Below are 16,234 nucleotides of genomic sequence, written 5' to 3' on the forward strand. Positions count from 1 at the left end.
ACCACGACTGCATCATTGCCATTCCTTTTGCGGTCCTCTTTCCCTTACGAATTCGGGTTTTGTCCCCCCCGCCCTTCCAGTGTCGGTATGTGGAGGGCTTTTCAGAAACGGCCAGCCGTGATGTTAAACTGCCGCCGCCACTGACTTTAGAGCCACGACTTAAAACAAGCAAAACCGTACTGCGTTCTCCGTGAGTCATTTCTTCCCAAAAAAATTCTTCAACTGGGCTGGTTCGACACGTGAATTTCTGTTGCAAATGGCTAGCGTGAATGCAACTGCACAATCTTGTAATGTTCAGACGGAAACACCTGCCAACCGACGCACAGCCGATACGCACCGGTGACCGGATCTCTCGTCCGGGGTGTTCCGGCTTCCCGTGTCAGACGGCGACGCTTTTATATACTCTTTAAAAAAAAAAAAAAAAAAAAAAAAAAAAAAGAGGAATCTCGCATCGCAAAAGTGAGAAGGAAATACGACCCAATGCAGTGCACGTAATTGTATCATCTTGTTAGACTTTGTGGGGTAAAATGTGAATATTTTTGTTTCTCTACCGTTCCATTACCCATGACATTTGAAAAAATCCTTAAAACACCGTAACCAAAATAATCGCACAATGAGGTATCTTGACCATGCTTGCGCCCATATCCGTCAATGCAGTAACCATGCATGAGCATCGCCATTTGTTCCTCCAATCATACATTACTGGCATCCATTTACCTGCGGTTGTGGTCGCCAAAGGGGTCGTGTGCATCGTATGGCTGGTTGCCACCATTCGACGACATGAGCGGCTGGTTGGCGTGGGGTTCGGTGGGATGCACCTCAACAGTAGGCCTCTTGCCCACGGCTGAAGCCTTGGCGATGGCAGCGGCCTCGGCCTTGGCCATGATACGCTTCCTGTTCTTACGGTCACGGCAGCAAAGAAATGTAATAATACCAATCGCGCCCGTAATGGAGACGGCGAAGAATAGGGCAACCGCAATACCGCCACCAGTGAGTGAGTTCTGCTTCACTATGCAAGTGTCATTACTGCAAAGCATGCCTGCAGCACACGTCGCGTACGATGCCATTGTGGGGAAACAGCCGCTCTTCATGGCTTGGCCAGATTTTGAGCCTGTAGTGTAACTGGGGCATGCTGTCGTCGACACAGTTGTCGTGGTAGAGCAGACCTTGGTGCTGGAGGAGCCAGTGCCAGTGGCCGTGGCAGCGGTTCCGGTCGCGGTTGCAGCAGCCGTGGTAGCAGCAGTCGCAGTATCAGTTGTGTCCGTGGTTGCGCGTGCCACAATTGGAACGTGGCGGAGGCGAAGCTCGGCAGCCAAGTTTCCATATTCATCGCACTTGTCCAGGGCCCACTGAGCCTCGACCACCGCTTCGGCGTGGTCACAGCCAGCATGAACCCAGCATGCCTCGAGGTCGGCTTGCGTAAAGTCATCCGGGATCATGTCCAAGCAGTGTGCTACAGATCCGGCCATACCGCAGGTGCCTAGGCGAGAAAGTTCACTATTTCTTGACCGAAGGCAGTGCAGTCTTGCCGGCGACAGCGCCGAAGCCGTGGTTGCGAGAAGCGCAAAAAGCGCGGTGGCGGACTGGTGGGAGCGCATCTTATCCGATTTTGTGGGGAGCTATCTCAAGTGCCGGAGCGGGAATCGGTCGAGGTGGGTGGGTAAGGTAGCGGCTTGGAGTGGACGCGGAAATGCCGGCCCAAATTTCTAATTCTGAGAGAAGAACTTGTGTAGCAAATGAAAACGGACTTCGGCAGCTCGATTCCTGATTGGTGAGCTCTTGTGCAGCTGTCAATGTTGGACGTGAAACTCGAGTCCTGTCAATGAGGATAGTTGACAGGGAGGGATGACGAGGAGGGACGAGAAGAAAGACGCTGCAGGCTGTTTCTTCAAGGTCCAACACAAATAAATAAAGGAGAGAATGGGGTTTGGTGGAAGCGTCGAGGCTAAGGTGAGAAAGGGGAGAGGATCAGGAAGGGGATCAAGCCCGGATGAGCTGGGAATGAGGGTCAATTAAAAGCAGGTGAGGTGAACAGCGCCAGCTGCCGCCTGGGGCTTGGCTGGGCCTGTTTGTTCTTTTGGCGTGTTCCCATTCTCGTCGGCCTGGTCTTTGCCTGTGGCTGGCCCCATAGCCTATCCCTCGTCCAGTACGCTTGCTGGCCCAGAGAGCTGAGATGCCAATGCCAAAGCCACGAGCATCTAATCCTCAGCGTGCGGGCCACCAGAGCTTGTTCAGGTAAGGCGTCTCTGATGGAGCGGTCATGGTGAGGTCTCCGCTTAGGCTCATTTTTGTGGCTTACCTGCAGTAGACCCAGACAGGAGTTGGGACGCTTGTTGTAAGGCTGGAGCTCATTTCACAGATATGCCGCAGGCTGGAGCCTGTTGTGTGGGGACGGAACTGCGGCGAGGTTACTCGGGGTGTCAGGATGCGTGTTATGGGTGGTATGGGGGACAGAGCACGGAGGGTACGTGTCTCTGATGATGGCGCTGCAGCTGCGGCACTGCCCTATCATGAAGCCCATTTCTCTCTCATGGGCGAATGAGAAGGTGCAGCGTGGTGGCTGACGGCGTCCACCTCCATATTTAGGCCATGGCTTCATCTCATCTGGAGGGGTTCGCCCCATGCTGCTTACGTTTTTTTCCTTCACGGCCATGACCGGTTGCCTGGGTGGGTAGTACGGGTCAGTCTCTCGGAACTTGAATCTGCCCACTTGGGGTCGTCAGTTCGTTGGCCTTCCTTAACCATCATGAACTGACCCATGTCTGTTTAGAAAGAGTAAACGGGGCGAGAGAACGCACAAAGGAGAGGGAAAAGGACAGAAAAGGGACTCCCACCTCCTCAGCTTACCAACCCCGTTCCCTACTAATAGTAGCTCGTGCTGTTCCCGTCTTAAGGCTTATCCTGAATAGTTCAAGCGCAGATACCACAGGTCCCCACAATAAGAGATGCCAACATGCACCTATGCTCAAACTTAGGATCAATAACAAACAAACGTTATCCAGATTGTATACGGTTCCATATAGGTAAGTATCTCCTGTATCAGTAGGCTTTACGTTATACCTCTCAACGGGATGAGGGGGCGGGCACGCAGGACGGGAGAAGAGTAAAAATGGCACTTTGTCTCCTTGACAGGGTAGCGTCGTAGGATGGGCGGGATGAGATCCCTGCTGCGGCTTGAAAAGTGCTTGTTGGTGTTGGGCTGGTTTGCTTGGTCTGTGTGGCGGCTGAGACCAGATACCCTGGAAGCTGAGCCAGCCTCTCCCAAACCCCAATACCCTTCCAGTTGGCGGTGGGCGCCACGCAGGAGCTGAAATCCGTTTTTCTTAATGACAAAGCCGTCATGATTGATACGGTTTGATGTGCTTCAATACCGCATGGCAGTGCTCCCGAAGGAGAATGGTTGAAGTACTTAGTCTGTTTTTTTTTTTTTTTTTTTGCGCATAATAACTAGAACGCAAGCAAATAATTGCAACTGGACCAGGATATCGTTACGGTAAACTGTTTTTTTTTTTTTTTCTGCCAAGACGCAGGGAATATGGAACGGCGCGGAGGCAGAAACAAAAACTTCTGTACTTTGACGCGGTCAGACCGTTAGGTCAATTGTCGGCATAGCCAACCAAGTATTGGTATAGCAGCCTCCATCCACTCAGGACAGGGTCGTAGAGGGGCCGTAAGCAAAGGATTTTCTTAGGTAGTCAACTCTTCGGATGTCAGCGGGGCGGTCAGCGTTTATTTTACTGCGCGCCTGACGAAATGGGATGAACGACCGGCAGCTCGAGTAAGAATCCTGGACGAAATGTTTCTATGGAACCCGTTCTGCTACGAGGGGGAAGTGCGAGAGATACCCACAGCATCGCCGACCAAAAGGGGCATGGAGTTGACCTTTACAGGTGTGCTATGTATAGTCTCCAAAACATTGGATTCATTCGACAAGGCCAATTTGGGAGGTGCCTAGTGTAGACAATTGTTAGGCCAAAGGAGGTACTAGGTAGCATCCGTAATTGACGAGGAGCTTTCGGTGAAAATGGTTCTGCCTAGTAAGGAACGTTCGGGACTCGGTTACAGTGCACTGGCCAACAGAGGAATGGGCAGTCAGACGGCCACAACTGCAAGGGGTAGGCAAGAACTCTCCCACCTTCCGTGAATACCTAGATTCTTCTGGCGCCGTGCTTGCCGTGAACATGCGATATTGCATTTTCCCATCTCCACTGCATCTGGAAGGTGGCGGCTCTGTTCCGCTCCGACGATCGTGGCTTGGGGAAGGTAGAGGTTAAGAATTTTACCAACTCCAATGGATGACAGCACAACGGCGGCAGATTCGTGATAGCTGGGTAGGTAAGCTTAAAGGCTGGGTGGTGGCTCTCATGTTTGGTAATCCTTCGATCTCGGCTAGAAATCTGACTCCCTTTACAGTGTGGCTGAGGCTGACAGATACCCCAGCCACGTGCCCTTGCACCCTTCCAAAGTGACACCGAGCGCATGGTGAGGCTAGTGCTTGCTTTATCACATGTGATTGGCTGGGTCGGTATCACAGCAGATTCGCGCCTTCCCGTTGCTGCTTACGCACATCGGGCTCTTACTTTGCGACTGCAGCCTTTGAATTGATCATTCGATGAAGACTGAGGTACTTAAGCGTCAAACCTACATATTACTTGCTGACGTGACGGTGTTTTAAACTTGTGGTGCAGAACAAACACTCACTCCTTGGACTACAAACCCTTTCTCATTTTGAGTGGCTTCAGATGAGAATCCTAAGCAAGTTGAAAATGCCAACCAGTCACGAGGCACCCTCGCAACCAAGCTCTCTGTAATACCATTGACACGATACGTTGTAAAAAGCAAACAGGAATTTCCTGAGGCTTCAAGTAAGTTCTGAGGTACTTACCTCAGATCGTCTCGTTGTCGCTTTCCATCGGATAGAAGCCAGCCTAGTTCCTACTACGTAGTACACCTGCCAGAAACACATCCCCCGCCCCCACACAATTACGACGTCATCGCCCTCCCCTCCTAGAGTCCAGACCAGTAACCTTGCTGAGCGCTTCAACGTCCATCGCGCGTCCTATTTAATTGCTTTCTGTTTAAACCTGCAACACCCCAAGTTCCTCATTCCAGATTTCTTCAACAACTACCGTCACCAAGTTAACCTTTCTGCGACTCTCTCCCAATAAACATACACAACAAGACTCCATATTTAAATTACCGTCAACATGCCTCTCGTCGTCCCTGGTATTAACAATAACTCTTCCGATGACAAGACGGAGGAGTGGACCAACAAGCTCGTCGGAAAGAAGCTCCACGAAGAGGAGTCCAACGAGACTGTAAGCCATACCCGCATTTGCCCCCCCATTCATCGCCCGTGTCTAACTGGAATATTGTTAGACCTTCTGCAAGAGGGACCTCCCCCAGCAAACTCGCATCATTGAGCCCGGCATGATGGTCACAAAGGATTTCAAGCCTGACAGACTCAACGTCCACGTCAAGGAGGACGGCACCGTCTCCCACGTAGCCCACGGCTAAGCCAAGATGAAGGCACAAGTCTTGGTCTTCAAGTTAAAGGCATGGGCCGCTGGCTACGCAAGCATGGGTTATGAATAGCGAGATTCTTGCATGATTGTACAGATATGAACCTGAAAGAATATAATAATTTGCTTTCCCAAGAAAATGTCTTTTTCATTTCTTTTTTTGATGTTCTTCTTCAAGTGACATGATGCCACTGGCGGCGCTTGCCCCTCCACAACTGCGATTCCGGTCTACCCCGCCCGCCTGACTGCGGGGCAATTTTCCTGCACTGCTCGCTCTCCAATCAACCCCACCATTAATTCACCTCACCGCGAGCAAAAGACGACGCGACGACCGCCACGACCTCCAACGTCCAGTGATACCCCCTCAATAATAGCCGTTGCCTTACCAATACCGCCAAAATGTTCAAGAAGGAGTGCGTTCACTGATCCCCTACCCTCCGTGCCGTTGCAGAGGGGCGATGGCAAGCTAACTTTTACCCCTCCCAGCATCACCTCCGCTCCGAAGCAAAAGCTCAAGTCCTCGGTTCAGCGCTCTCTCCGCCAGTCGCTGCTCTCGTCCTACCCGCTTCTGAACCCTTACATCGAGGAGGTCATGCCCAAGAAAGCATCTCTGGAGCAGATGAAGCTGCCCGATCGCTGCTCCTTGTATGTCTGCGAGCAGCAGCCCATCTTCTACCAGCAGGACAGCACCACTCTCCTCCCGCACCTCAAGCTCGTCCACCGCTTCCCCCAGGCTTTCCCTACCATCCGCATCGACCGTGGTGCCATTCGCTTCGTGCTTTCTGGAGCTACGCTCATGGCGCCCGGCCTGACGAGCGCCGGCGGTCGGTTGCCACAGCCGAGGGAAGGGGACGAGGGTGTTGATGAGGACGGTCACTGGAGCAGGGAACTGGAGAAGGGCGAGCCCGTCGTTATCATGGCAGAGGGTAAGACTGAGGCATGTGCGGTGGGATTTTTGGTTGCGGGAACGAAGGAGGTCAAGGATAAGGGCAAGGGACCCGTTGTCGAGGAGGCGCATTTCCTCGGTGATGGTCTCTGGAGACTGGGTTCGGAGTAAAAAGCGGCTTTAAAGTAAGGGTGGAGCATATGGAATGTTGTTGGCGTGTTGTATACTCAAGAAAGATGCATCAATGAAACGGAAAGGGGAGGCAACGTTGCCGTCCACATGAGGAACCAAGGCAACAAGCATACCTTCAAAGAAAAGGATAGTCATTAAGGAGTTTCTGTTTCTTGTTTCCCTAACTTAATATTGCCAACAACTATCGTGATTTTGCCACTAGAATCGTTATGAATTCTCACGAGCTCAGCTTCTCATCTTCAGACGTGATTCCATCGACAGCTACGCCTTGAAACAACTGGGAATCGACCTCTGTACAAGCTTTCCAGCAACATGAGCGAGCATCTGAGTGTCTCTTTTTCATGTCGCAGCTATGTCCCTTACTCTCTCAAATCCAATTCTCATCTATACAGCTGGTAAACCCTCGCCTACACCGTACCAACGGCTACTACCACAGTCTGCTCCCAATCGGGGACGCCTTACTGCCGTCATTGACACAGCTGTATTGAAGACAGTCGCCGAAGGTGAGTTAAAATGATTTCAAGCCCATATCAATTAGCCAGCACCCTTAAATAGTCATAATGGTACAGAATTAAGTATCACAAGACCAAAAAAGAGAAAAATATCATGTGCGCCACACACAATGTGTATGGCCGCACAGTCACTCTGGAGACGCGGCGAATCGAACGCCGGACCTCATCCATGCTAAGGATGCATTATACCACTAAACCACGCCCCCGCCGATTTGAATGAAAAGTTTTGGTGTGGGCGAGACCCATCAACGTTCGTGCGCCCCAGTTTGACGATGGACTCGCTGGGGCCAACCGTCGGGGTTTTCCGCTTATGAACTGAGATGGAAAGAGTTTCAAGAGTAAAATTTGTGGTAGAAAGACATCTCATCTAAGCTTTTCATCCCTTTACAAGTCACGGGAGACCGTCTTGTATACGAAGGTCGTGTGGTTTTAGAAGTCTCATTCCAAGTCACGCTAAGTCGGCAACTGTCAACATCGTGTGTGTACTTATCACGGTTTACACCTCACGCATCATATTCAGCGCCGTGGAGTATGGATTTCAAAATGCGTTAAATTGAATCATGTCTTTTCATCCGTCGCTACACACTTGGCATCTAGCACTGGCCCCAGTTTCCCCTGACCTCGCAAATGCTGGCGCAGTTGACGTTGTTTTCGTAACCAGAGACACAGTCGCAACTGTTGTTAGACAACTTGCAGCAGCAGTCCTATAAGAGAATTCATTGGTTAGCGCCTGAGATACAAGTTCCATATGGTGCTTTCGGGCTTACCTTGGCAACAGCACCGCTGACCAGAGCGACGGCAGCAACGAAGAGAGCGGAGAACTTCATTTTTTCAGAAAGTTTTGTGTCTGGCTTGAGATTGATGAGATTTTGGGTTTATAGAGTCGCAGATGGAGTTGAAAAAACTGAAGAAGCTGGTTGTGGTTATGGATTACTTCAACGGACAGAATGAGAGGTCGTTTATATAGCATTTCCTCCTGCCGGCACACGTCCGGTATACAAGGTAGAGCCTCAGAAAGTCTGACTCGGTTATTGTTATGGGGAGTTTATGGAGGAAAATGTATAATAGATTAACCTCTGGTTTCGGTATGTCATGGCTTCTATGTAATCTCCATATGACCTGCCTCGGGAATTGAGGCATGGCAAGTCGGCAGAAGGTAATGTGCTATGTAATATGATGGCTCAAGTCTTAACATGCAACTCAGGGAGTTACGCTATCGGCAATTCTTAGTAGTGCAGTGACCAGACAGCCAACGGCTGAAGAACGTGTTCATCGTTGAAAAGCCAATGAAGTACGCGACTTCCGACGAAGCCGACCACCTCAACTAAGATGCCAGTACCGACATGCTATATGGCATAGACCAAACCAAATACGAGAAATCTCTATTTACCGAAATCTCGGGAAATAGGGCTTTGGGTTCGGTGATTACTTGAGCCGATTTGTCAACGGTCATCTGATTTTGACGGGTGATCTACTCTTGACATGACCATCCCCAGATGCCTCGAAGCTAATTCACAACTAAGTCCAGCGTCCCGGACTGCAAGGCTGAAACATTAAAACCTCATCATCCATGGCTTAGGGCCACCGAAAAATAGTGGCTGTTCAGACCAATGTGGATTCACTTCGAAACTCGCAGACTTGGATGCCCGTAGTTCTGATGTATCTATTTTAGAAGAAATATTTAAGGACACATGTCAGAAATCATGAATGACTCAAGGGCGATGCCATAGAACAGGAGTTGCCGCTGGAACTCCGGGGAAGATCGCCAGGCGGACGGACGGACTGCGTATAAAGTGGGTTCATAATACCGTTAACACGCCCGAACTCCCCGCGGCAATCGGGTGTTATTAAGCGCCCGGAGAGGCTTGGCCTGAGCTCATGCCAAGAGCAACAATCACACAGAGAGCTAGAGTGCTTGAAAAAGTCATGTGTAAATGCTCACTTTATTGCCAGTTCGTCTATATCATTGACGAAAAGGAGTGGTAGCAGTGTGGTGTAGATAAGCACCTCACACCGCACGACCACCCAAATAGACACATCCTTATGTTGATTTACCGTGAGCCTGCAAGGTAAAGTTACGACGAATGTAAGATTCGGAGCAACCTTAACTTACTACTGGTTTTTTCTTTCAGAAACTGTGACGTCAATTTTTGTTGGGCCAGGGACGACAAGGGCGAGGTGAAATGGTGGACACGGCCCATCAGTGCAGTAACTGAGTAATAATTTTAGGTTTTTCTCCAAACAACTAAACTACTATAATCGTCCGTTGAAAAAACCGGTCCATAGCCCTTTCATTAGCACGTGTATTACTTGATCCATGTCGCTTTGGCGAGGAAAGTTCATTATCAACTCCTCAAGTCTTTGGAAAGCGTCACCTCCCCCTCAAACCCAAATCCTGACCTTGAACCCAAGACTCCCAGTTTATGATCATGTGCCAGTATTGCACTCTTATACACATTGCTACCCTCCGTTGCCAAAAGCCCATAGCCAACTTTCACAGGTCCGTAATCTTTTCCGGACCCCCAGTCCACCCCGTCCAGAGCCGGTCCTCTCGTCGCTTCTACGATGCTTGAAAACCCAGTCCCCCTGGACACTCCTCCATTGCGTCGAATCGCAAGAGTACCAGCCGCGATTCCTAGAAGTCCAAAGAATACCAAGATACCGTAAACGCTCACCAATATGCGAGTCCGATAATGGTATCGCACTGCAGGACGAGACCGTGTACACTTATACAGATAGTCGTCTTTCGGCCCGGTTCCCGTGCGTCGAATGCCCGTCTGCTCATCCGTTTTCGCCGCCCAGACTACTGCTTGAAAGCGTGGCCGCGCAAACATGGACATGAGCAGATTCCCGTACCAAGCTTCAATAAGTTTGATGACGTTGGGTCGGACAAAATGGAATCTATGATCGATCAGGCTGGTGTAAAGCACACGGGACGCTTCCACTCGACCGGCCCCCTGGATTGTCCCATTTATCCTTGAACGTAAAAACAAACCCATCGAATGGTACCCAGCCGTTCGTCTGTACGTTTTGAGGTCTTTGGGAAGAATATAGTTTTCCTCTGGGACAGCCACGGTCTTGTCCATGGTACCATCATTGGCATCGACGTTGGGGATAAAAGTCGTATTGATTATTGGCGCAATGAGCTTGCGGTCTTTGATCGTTGGAATCTGCATTCCATCTCTGTATATGATTTCGGCAGTGTATTCAGCTTCGTAATGCTCACAAGCGATGAGGACTGGCGTGAATGCTTTATCGTTCCGAACATCTGCAGTCCTGTTGAAAAACAGAGAGGCATAACTCTCATTCAATTCAGAGTAACCTATCCATATTATCGGCTCTGTTCGAAAGGCTCCGAGGTGCTTAGGGTATGGCGGTTCTGTGAGGGGTATTCCTCCGCTTTTCATTTTCGCCATTTGTGGATATCCGTACTCTCCATGAAGTGTCTGGGCGATGTAGGTGTAATTGCCGCTTGGCGCAAGTAAGTCCATGGAAAATGGGGGCTCCGACCTTCCTGTACTCTGCTGCAGGAAGCCTGGCCCCCTTTCTTCTCCCAAACCCCTGCTGATTTCGCTGCAATTATAGGTCGGACCGACAAACTTGATTTCCACCGTGCAGTTCCAGCCCCTCTCACAAACCTCGAATGTGTTCTCTTGATCTATAATTGGCCGTTCCAGATATGTGCTAGCTTGCATGAACTCTTTGGCATTGTCGCTTGGAGCTGTGTAATAGTCGAAGAAATAAGGATCGGATGAATTGCTGCTTGTGTTGTTCCACCATGTCAAAGATTGTTGATCTAAATCTGCAATCTTTCCTCCATTTCGCCAGTTCGTGTTGTCTTCAAACCTAAAGTTCAACGTACGTACCCCCGGGCAAGTGGTTTGTTGGACTTCTGAGCCTGGCGTTGCAATCAATGTACTGGTTGTGAGAATGACACTGAGAGGCGATATCCTTGGCCATTGTAAGCACGAGAATGTTGGATTTGGGGGAAGGGGGGACTTGGGACTTACCAGCAATAAAAGGCCAGGCCAGCAGCAACTTTTGCTTTCCATATGAATTCTAAATTAAGGAGCGACAGTGGTGTTTCGGGAGCTGCGAACATGTCGTTGAGTGTAGTCACCCTGAGGAATTTTGAACTGAACGTTGACCAAATTTGCTCTCGAAATGCCATTAACACTGCGGCAACTAGACTAGACTTGGCTGCAAAAGCCAGCGCAGTCCCGTACCGCAAGGTTGTTAACTGTTCGTCATCGTTCACCAGGCTTCCCTCAAGAGACTGATAGAAAGCGTGGTGGGCAATTGCAAAACCTATTCCGATCACCAAAAACAGATACATATTCCATGATGAGCCCCATAGGTCTTGTAGAATATATCCTTTGTCCCACCATTTTGCTTTATTGTGTCTTTTTGTAGGAGGGAAGAAATCGGAATTGTCATTGGAAAAATCGATATCCCTAGGCAAAAATTCCTCTCGGGACTCATGCTTCCGTTTCAGATCCGTGATGTCAACCCCGATCATGGTTATTGACTCAAAGAAGTCCGAGTCATGGCGTCTTGAGGAATTAACCGAACTCCGATGGCTTTTGCCCATTTCTGTTGCATCGGAATCCATGTTGAAGAGAGTGCCGTGAATAACTCGTGGAAAACATGACCAACATCGTCGAAGGATTCCGTGCTTGTGATGCGGGGACATGATAAGACATAAATATGCCATACTGCAGCTGCCAAGGATGCATGTCTGATGATCGCAAGAGTGGCCCAGTTGTTCCACGACATTGATACGAGGATGCAAGTCAGCCGTAAGTCAGCACAATTGACGTTTAAGCATCTTATTCGCTGCTGACCCGAATGTCACATCGATTCGACAGGAAAAGCCCACAAGGCTGTAGGTACCTTCGGGGCTAAAACAAAGTTAGCCATTCATTGTTCAGGCGAGGAAGCACAGCTAAAGTGGCTGCAGTCAGAAGCAGGCTCTAGAGTTGGTGTGCCTCTAGCCTGCTTGCTCAACAGTGTGATTGGTGTGCCTTATCTCACCACCACGTTTTCGATACGAACCTCCATCTTTGTCGATTGACTATCTTTGCCACCTAGAAGGCACAATCCTTGAAGATTATTACTTACTTCTTTGGCATCCAAGTCTCATTTGTGAGAAGATATAGAGTTCGATTGATATCAAATTCCTCGCCATGGAGAGGTGTAATTGTTTAAAGTATTATGCCGCAAGAGGATTCTTAGAAGCTATCCGCATCTGACCAACTCACGCGGTATCCTGTCTATGACGGTCCTGCTATGTGCATACTTTATATCACAGAGAAATATACACGTAAATAATTTGTTAAACATACGAAGCACCTTAAGATATTGCCATCAGTTTATCTTTTACAGTCTGGTCTTTGCCTATTCTATTTCTTATCTCTCAAACCTCAAACCCAGCGTAGAGAACCTTTTCCATCATTCCACTCGCCGCTCCAGCCTCAATCTTTGCTTCAATACCTCCGTTTCCAAACTCCTGGGCTTCCTCGAACGCCTGCTGCCAAAACTCCCACCTTCTGAAGGAGAATCCCGCTTGCCCTTTGAACCTTGGACCTGGTTTCCAACGTTTGTCGTCACTCCTGACGTTCGCTCCATTGCGTCCTGGGGAAGTTGCCTCCGCCTTAATAGACAAGTAATATAGACGATGGCAGGAGTGAATTGCCCACTGAGCCGCGGCCATGAGCCGTGCGTCTGCAGCATCTTTGTCATTGACATCAGACGAGTTACGGTCCTCGAATGCTGAGCGTAGTTGCTGAATGGCGTAGTCGCGACCGTCGATGAGATTATAGGACCATAGTAGTGAAGCAAATGCGTTGAGATTGATCCATCTTGTGAGGGTTTCGGTTGCTTCTGCTGAGATATAAGGGGCTTTGATGGATGTGAGTTTGAAAGTGTTTCTCTTACCAGGGAACCCGAACTTGCGGATACTTACATATCATATGATCTTTAATCATCTGGTTTAGTCCATGCAAGCGACTATATTGTTCGAAGCCATCCTATTATTCCTTAGAAACAGCATTCATGTCTTTTGCATGATCAACTTACGATGTTAACCGTGGTAGTTGTTCTAGGGGATCCAGAAAGCTGATCAAGGATGACAACCAGATTTAGTAACGCAACGTTGCTCGCAGGAGTTTGTTGCGCCAAGGAGATAAAAAGCCTCCATAGGGATGAGAGGGCATCGATAGATTGCCCAACTGGCAACAAATTTGCTAGTTGGGCTGCCGTATTTCGAAGCTGCTGCGGGTCGCCGTGCTGCTCCAGTATCGCTGCGCGGATGATACTGAGCGCTTTACTATCGTCAAAACTTGATGCATCCGGTTTATGCTTCCATTTGAAAACCGCTGGATCACCGCCTACGTGTACTCTGTCATTGATATGCTCTGCCAATGTTTCAGGACGGTCAACGTCCGAATTGATTTTGGACGACATGGATTGATTAGACAAAGTTCATCAACTGTACATGACAGCTGAAGATACCATGAAGTACATCGCATCGGAAAAAGGGAGGAAGCACGCGACTTTTCAAGTCAAATATTGAAAGTAAAGTTTACGTTTGCATTGACTGAAATGTTAGCTTACGTTGCTCTACAGGACACATGAAGCCGGATATTCTGCCGCACCGATCGACATGCGGGGACAGCTGGCATGGCAGAACCAAGCACGAAAGAGTCGCGTTCCGTGATCGGTAACTTTGCTGTGCAATTTCATGCCGTGTTGGGCTAGTGTCGGCCGTTCCATGTGTTGGCCGTCGGATCACTTGAGACGGATTAGCCGAAATGGATATTCTTGACATGTGGTTTCGGAGCACGGTTCATACTTGCCAAACCAACCTCTCATGACTCAGCCCAAAAAGACATTGAGCTTTCCACAATGACTGGAGACTAAAAGAGCAGCATAATTGTCAGTAATAAATACATGCAGATGTATGAGTTCATCTCATCTCCAACTTCCAGGTCTGCCTTCTTCTGGAAGACAAATCTCAAAGTATCCACACAAATCCCATCATCACTAACAATTCGGACACAAACTAAGTCGTCCCTCCTGTTCATAACACCTTCTCGCTTGTTGGAACTCTTGCTTGCGGGGAGGCTCTACACAACTGGTTCTTGTCCAGTCAAGAAAGCCAAAAAGTGAGTATCAAGGAGGGTCAATGTGTGTGTAGCCTAGTGTCAGTTGTCACAAGTTCACTACTTCGTTACATACTGCGGGCTGGTTTTTAATGGCAGCAACTTCTTTCAGGGCATATGCAATCAATCCATTGCCAACCTGTAAAGCTTCTTTGTAGATTTATGTTGACTGGCGGATAGAATCAGAGATTCAAAAGGTGGCTGGCTCCCCAAGCCGCATATGTGGACTAAGCTGTGGAAACGCTTGACTAGACGGTAAACCAGTTGACGCCAAGGATTGCATGATACACTGTGAGTGGTCCCCTAGATAGACAAGGGCATCGGGTGCGGCTCTAACTGGATATCCGATGACGGGGCACCCAGTACGACCGAATCTCCCGCTGCCCGAAAAGTACGTAAGCGGGGTGAGATGGTGTTCTGCAGATACTGGGGAAGAGGTCTCTACAAGATGGATTGACCATACAGGGGTGAACTAGTCTCAATGAATACACAGCCCGCCCCAGGCGGAAGTTCAAGCTACCAGCTAGAGACTGCAGTATACGACTTCAATGGTAGATGATAACGTGTGATTGAGGTATAGTCTTCTAACGAAGAGTAATGGCTTCTTATTACTCATAGAATACCAAGCTGTATACCCTACTCGCTCAAGGTGCGGGGCCTGGAGCCACGGGAACTAGTCTCATTCTTGGTTAAGTGCTCCTGCAGTAACAGCGAGCTGGTTTCTGTTTTAGTCTTTCCATCTCCAAGGGTATTACCACCACGTTCCCATCATAGTCTCAAGTCTTTTTGTAATCAGTCACTGGATTTTCGATGAATAACAGAAGGTAGTGGCAAGAAACTTTGTCATTGATTCCGCATGTGAGCTATCCAGCTAAAGATACTAATTTGATTCTTAAACATACATACAATTATATGCACATATCGTGGACTTTCTGGATTTACTGGGAGACATTGAGTATCAAGTTTAAGGTGTCAGGGACTCAGGATGTATTCGCTCGACACCACGCCCGATGAAGGCTTAGCCTACATACACCAGATCATTGCACCAGTCGAACGGGTCTTTCCGAACAATGAGTTTTTGAATCACCTGGGCGCGGAGACTAGAGACGTCATGGCATGCATCCGGGCTGAACTAAAAGAGGGGGCAACAGCCTCAACCGTCGGGAGAAAGACCACGGACAGGGCCTTGGAGTAATTAGCCTAAATACCGTAGATCATCTTAAGGTCTCTCGGATATCGATTGGCTGATTCGGCTATCGGGGGAAAGCAACGCATCTTAGCCCCTCAGGGAGTTACCAGTTACCATGTCGTTGGGAAATGTGCGCTGGTTTGATCCGTGTCAATTCATCCCGAGAAACGGCAAAACTGCGCCAAAGCGGCCGGTGCCTTGCATGCTATGTGGCGTGGAAACTCGCCATGACCAATTAAAATCAGCAGATCACACACAGCAGACGGTGAGTGGTGCGCGAAACTGCTTTTTTAGACTTCTGCTCACGCCTGTAGGTAGTATTTTGTCTGATTATGCTTAAGCAAGGATACTCGGTTCACAAGCCTACCTGGTTTCAGCCGCTAATAGTGACTGGTTGTAGCATGGGTCTGCCCTAGAAATGGAGTCTCCGTCAAAGTCTTACTCCGCTGTCAAGATACCTTAGCATACCAGAGGCGCTCGTCTGATGCCATCAGTCACTTATCCCTGAATGGAAATGAACTTGCCATTACGACGACCAGGATGAACTCCTCTAGGACTTCTGCGGGGAAAGACCGTGAAAAGTCGATCAATGTCTGGGCATTTACACAACTTTGCCATCCCACTGGTGGAATTTCTTAGTGCAAAGAGCCCCGGTTCGAATGCAAAGGCCCACTCCATGACTTTCCCTTTTCAACACCCTGTAAGTTCCTGGATTGGTCTAAGCTATCTCCCACCGCCGCTTCCGAATGGTTACGTGGAGCCTTGAACGC

General features: G+C 49.1%; 5 protein-coding genes across 5 annotated transcripts; 2 read left to right on the forward strand and 3 right to left on the reverse strand.

Moving 5' to 3' along the window:
- Nucleotides 1-713: 713 nt before the first annotated feature.
- Nucleotides 714-1,598, reverse strand: CTRU02_208492 (uncharacterized protein; the record flags this gene model as incomplete). Its single annotated transcript, XM_036728486.1, has 1 exon — nucleotides 714-1,598. The coding sequence occupies one exon, from the start codon at nucleotides 1,596-1,598 to the stop codon at nucleotides 714-716; it is 885 nt and encodes a 294-aa protein (XP_036579770.1).
- A 3,609-nt stretch (nucleotides 1,599-5,207) lies between these two features.
- CTRU02_208493 (peptidase inhibitor) lies at nucleotides 5,208-5,517 on the forward strand (the record flags this gene model as incomplete). Its single annotated transcript, XM_036728487.1, has 2 exons — nucleotides 5,208-5,318; nucleotides 5,380-5,517. The coding sequence occupies 2 exons, from the start codon at nucleotides 5,208-5,210 to the stop codon at nucleotides 5,515-5,517; spliced, it is 249 nt and encodes an 82-aa protein (XP_036579771.1).
- Nucleotides 5,518-5,921: 404 nt separating this feature from the next.
- CTRU02_208494 (Translation machinery-associated protein 20) lies at nucleotides 5,922-6,579 on the forward strand (the record flags this gene model as incomplete). The annotated part of the gene is made up of 2 exons (XM_036728488.1): nucleotides 5,922-5,935; nucleotides 6,009-6,579. The coding sequence occupies 2 exons, from the start codon at nucleotides 5,922-5,924 to the stop codon at nucleotides 6,577-6,579; spliced, it is 585 nt and encodes a 194-aa protein (XP_036579772.1).
- A 2,878-nt stretch (nucleotides 6,580-9,457) lies between these two features.
- On the reverse strand, nucleotides 9,458-11,631 carry CTRU02_208495 (uncharacterized protein; the record flags this gene model as incomplete). Its single annotated transcript, XM_036728490.1, has 2 exons — nucleotides 9,458-11,063; nucleotides 11,123-11,631. 2 exons carry the CDS (start codon nucleotides 11,629-11,631, stop codon nucleotides 9,458-9,460), a joined length of 2,115 nt encoding a protein of 704 aa, XP_036579774.1.
- Nucleotides 11,632-12,528: 897 nt separating this feature from the next.
- CTRU02_208496 (uncharacterized protein) lies at nucleotides 12,529-13,577 on the reverse strand (the record flags this gene model as incomplete). Its single annotated transcript, XM_036728491.1, has 3 exons — nucleotides 12,529-13,013; nucleotides 13,078-13,141; nucleotides 13,191-13,577. 3 exons carry the CDS (start codon nucleotides 13,575-13,577, stop codon nucleotides 12,529-12,531), a joined length of 936 nt encoding a protein of 311 aa, XP_036579775.1.
- Between the last annotated feature and the right edge of the window lie 2,657 nt (nucleotides 13,578-16,234).

This window comes from Colletotrichum truncatum (assembly GCF_014235925.2).
Source record: "Colletotrichum truncatum strain CMES1059 chromosome Unknown Contig_0005, whole genome shotgun sequence".
NCBI classification, from domain to species: domain Eukaryota; kingdom Fungi; phylum Ascomycota; class Sordariomycetes; order Glomerellales; family Glomerellaceae; genus Colletotrichum; species Colletotrichum truncatum.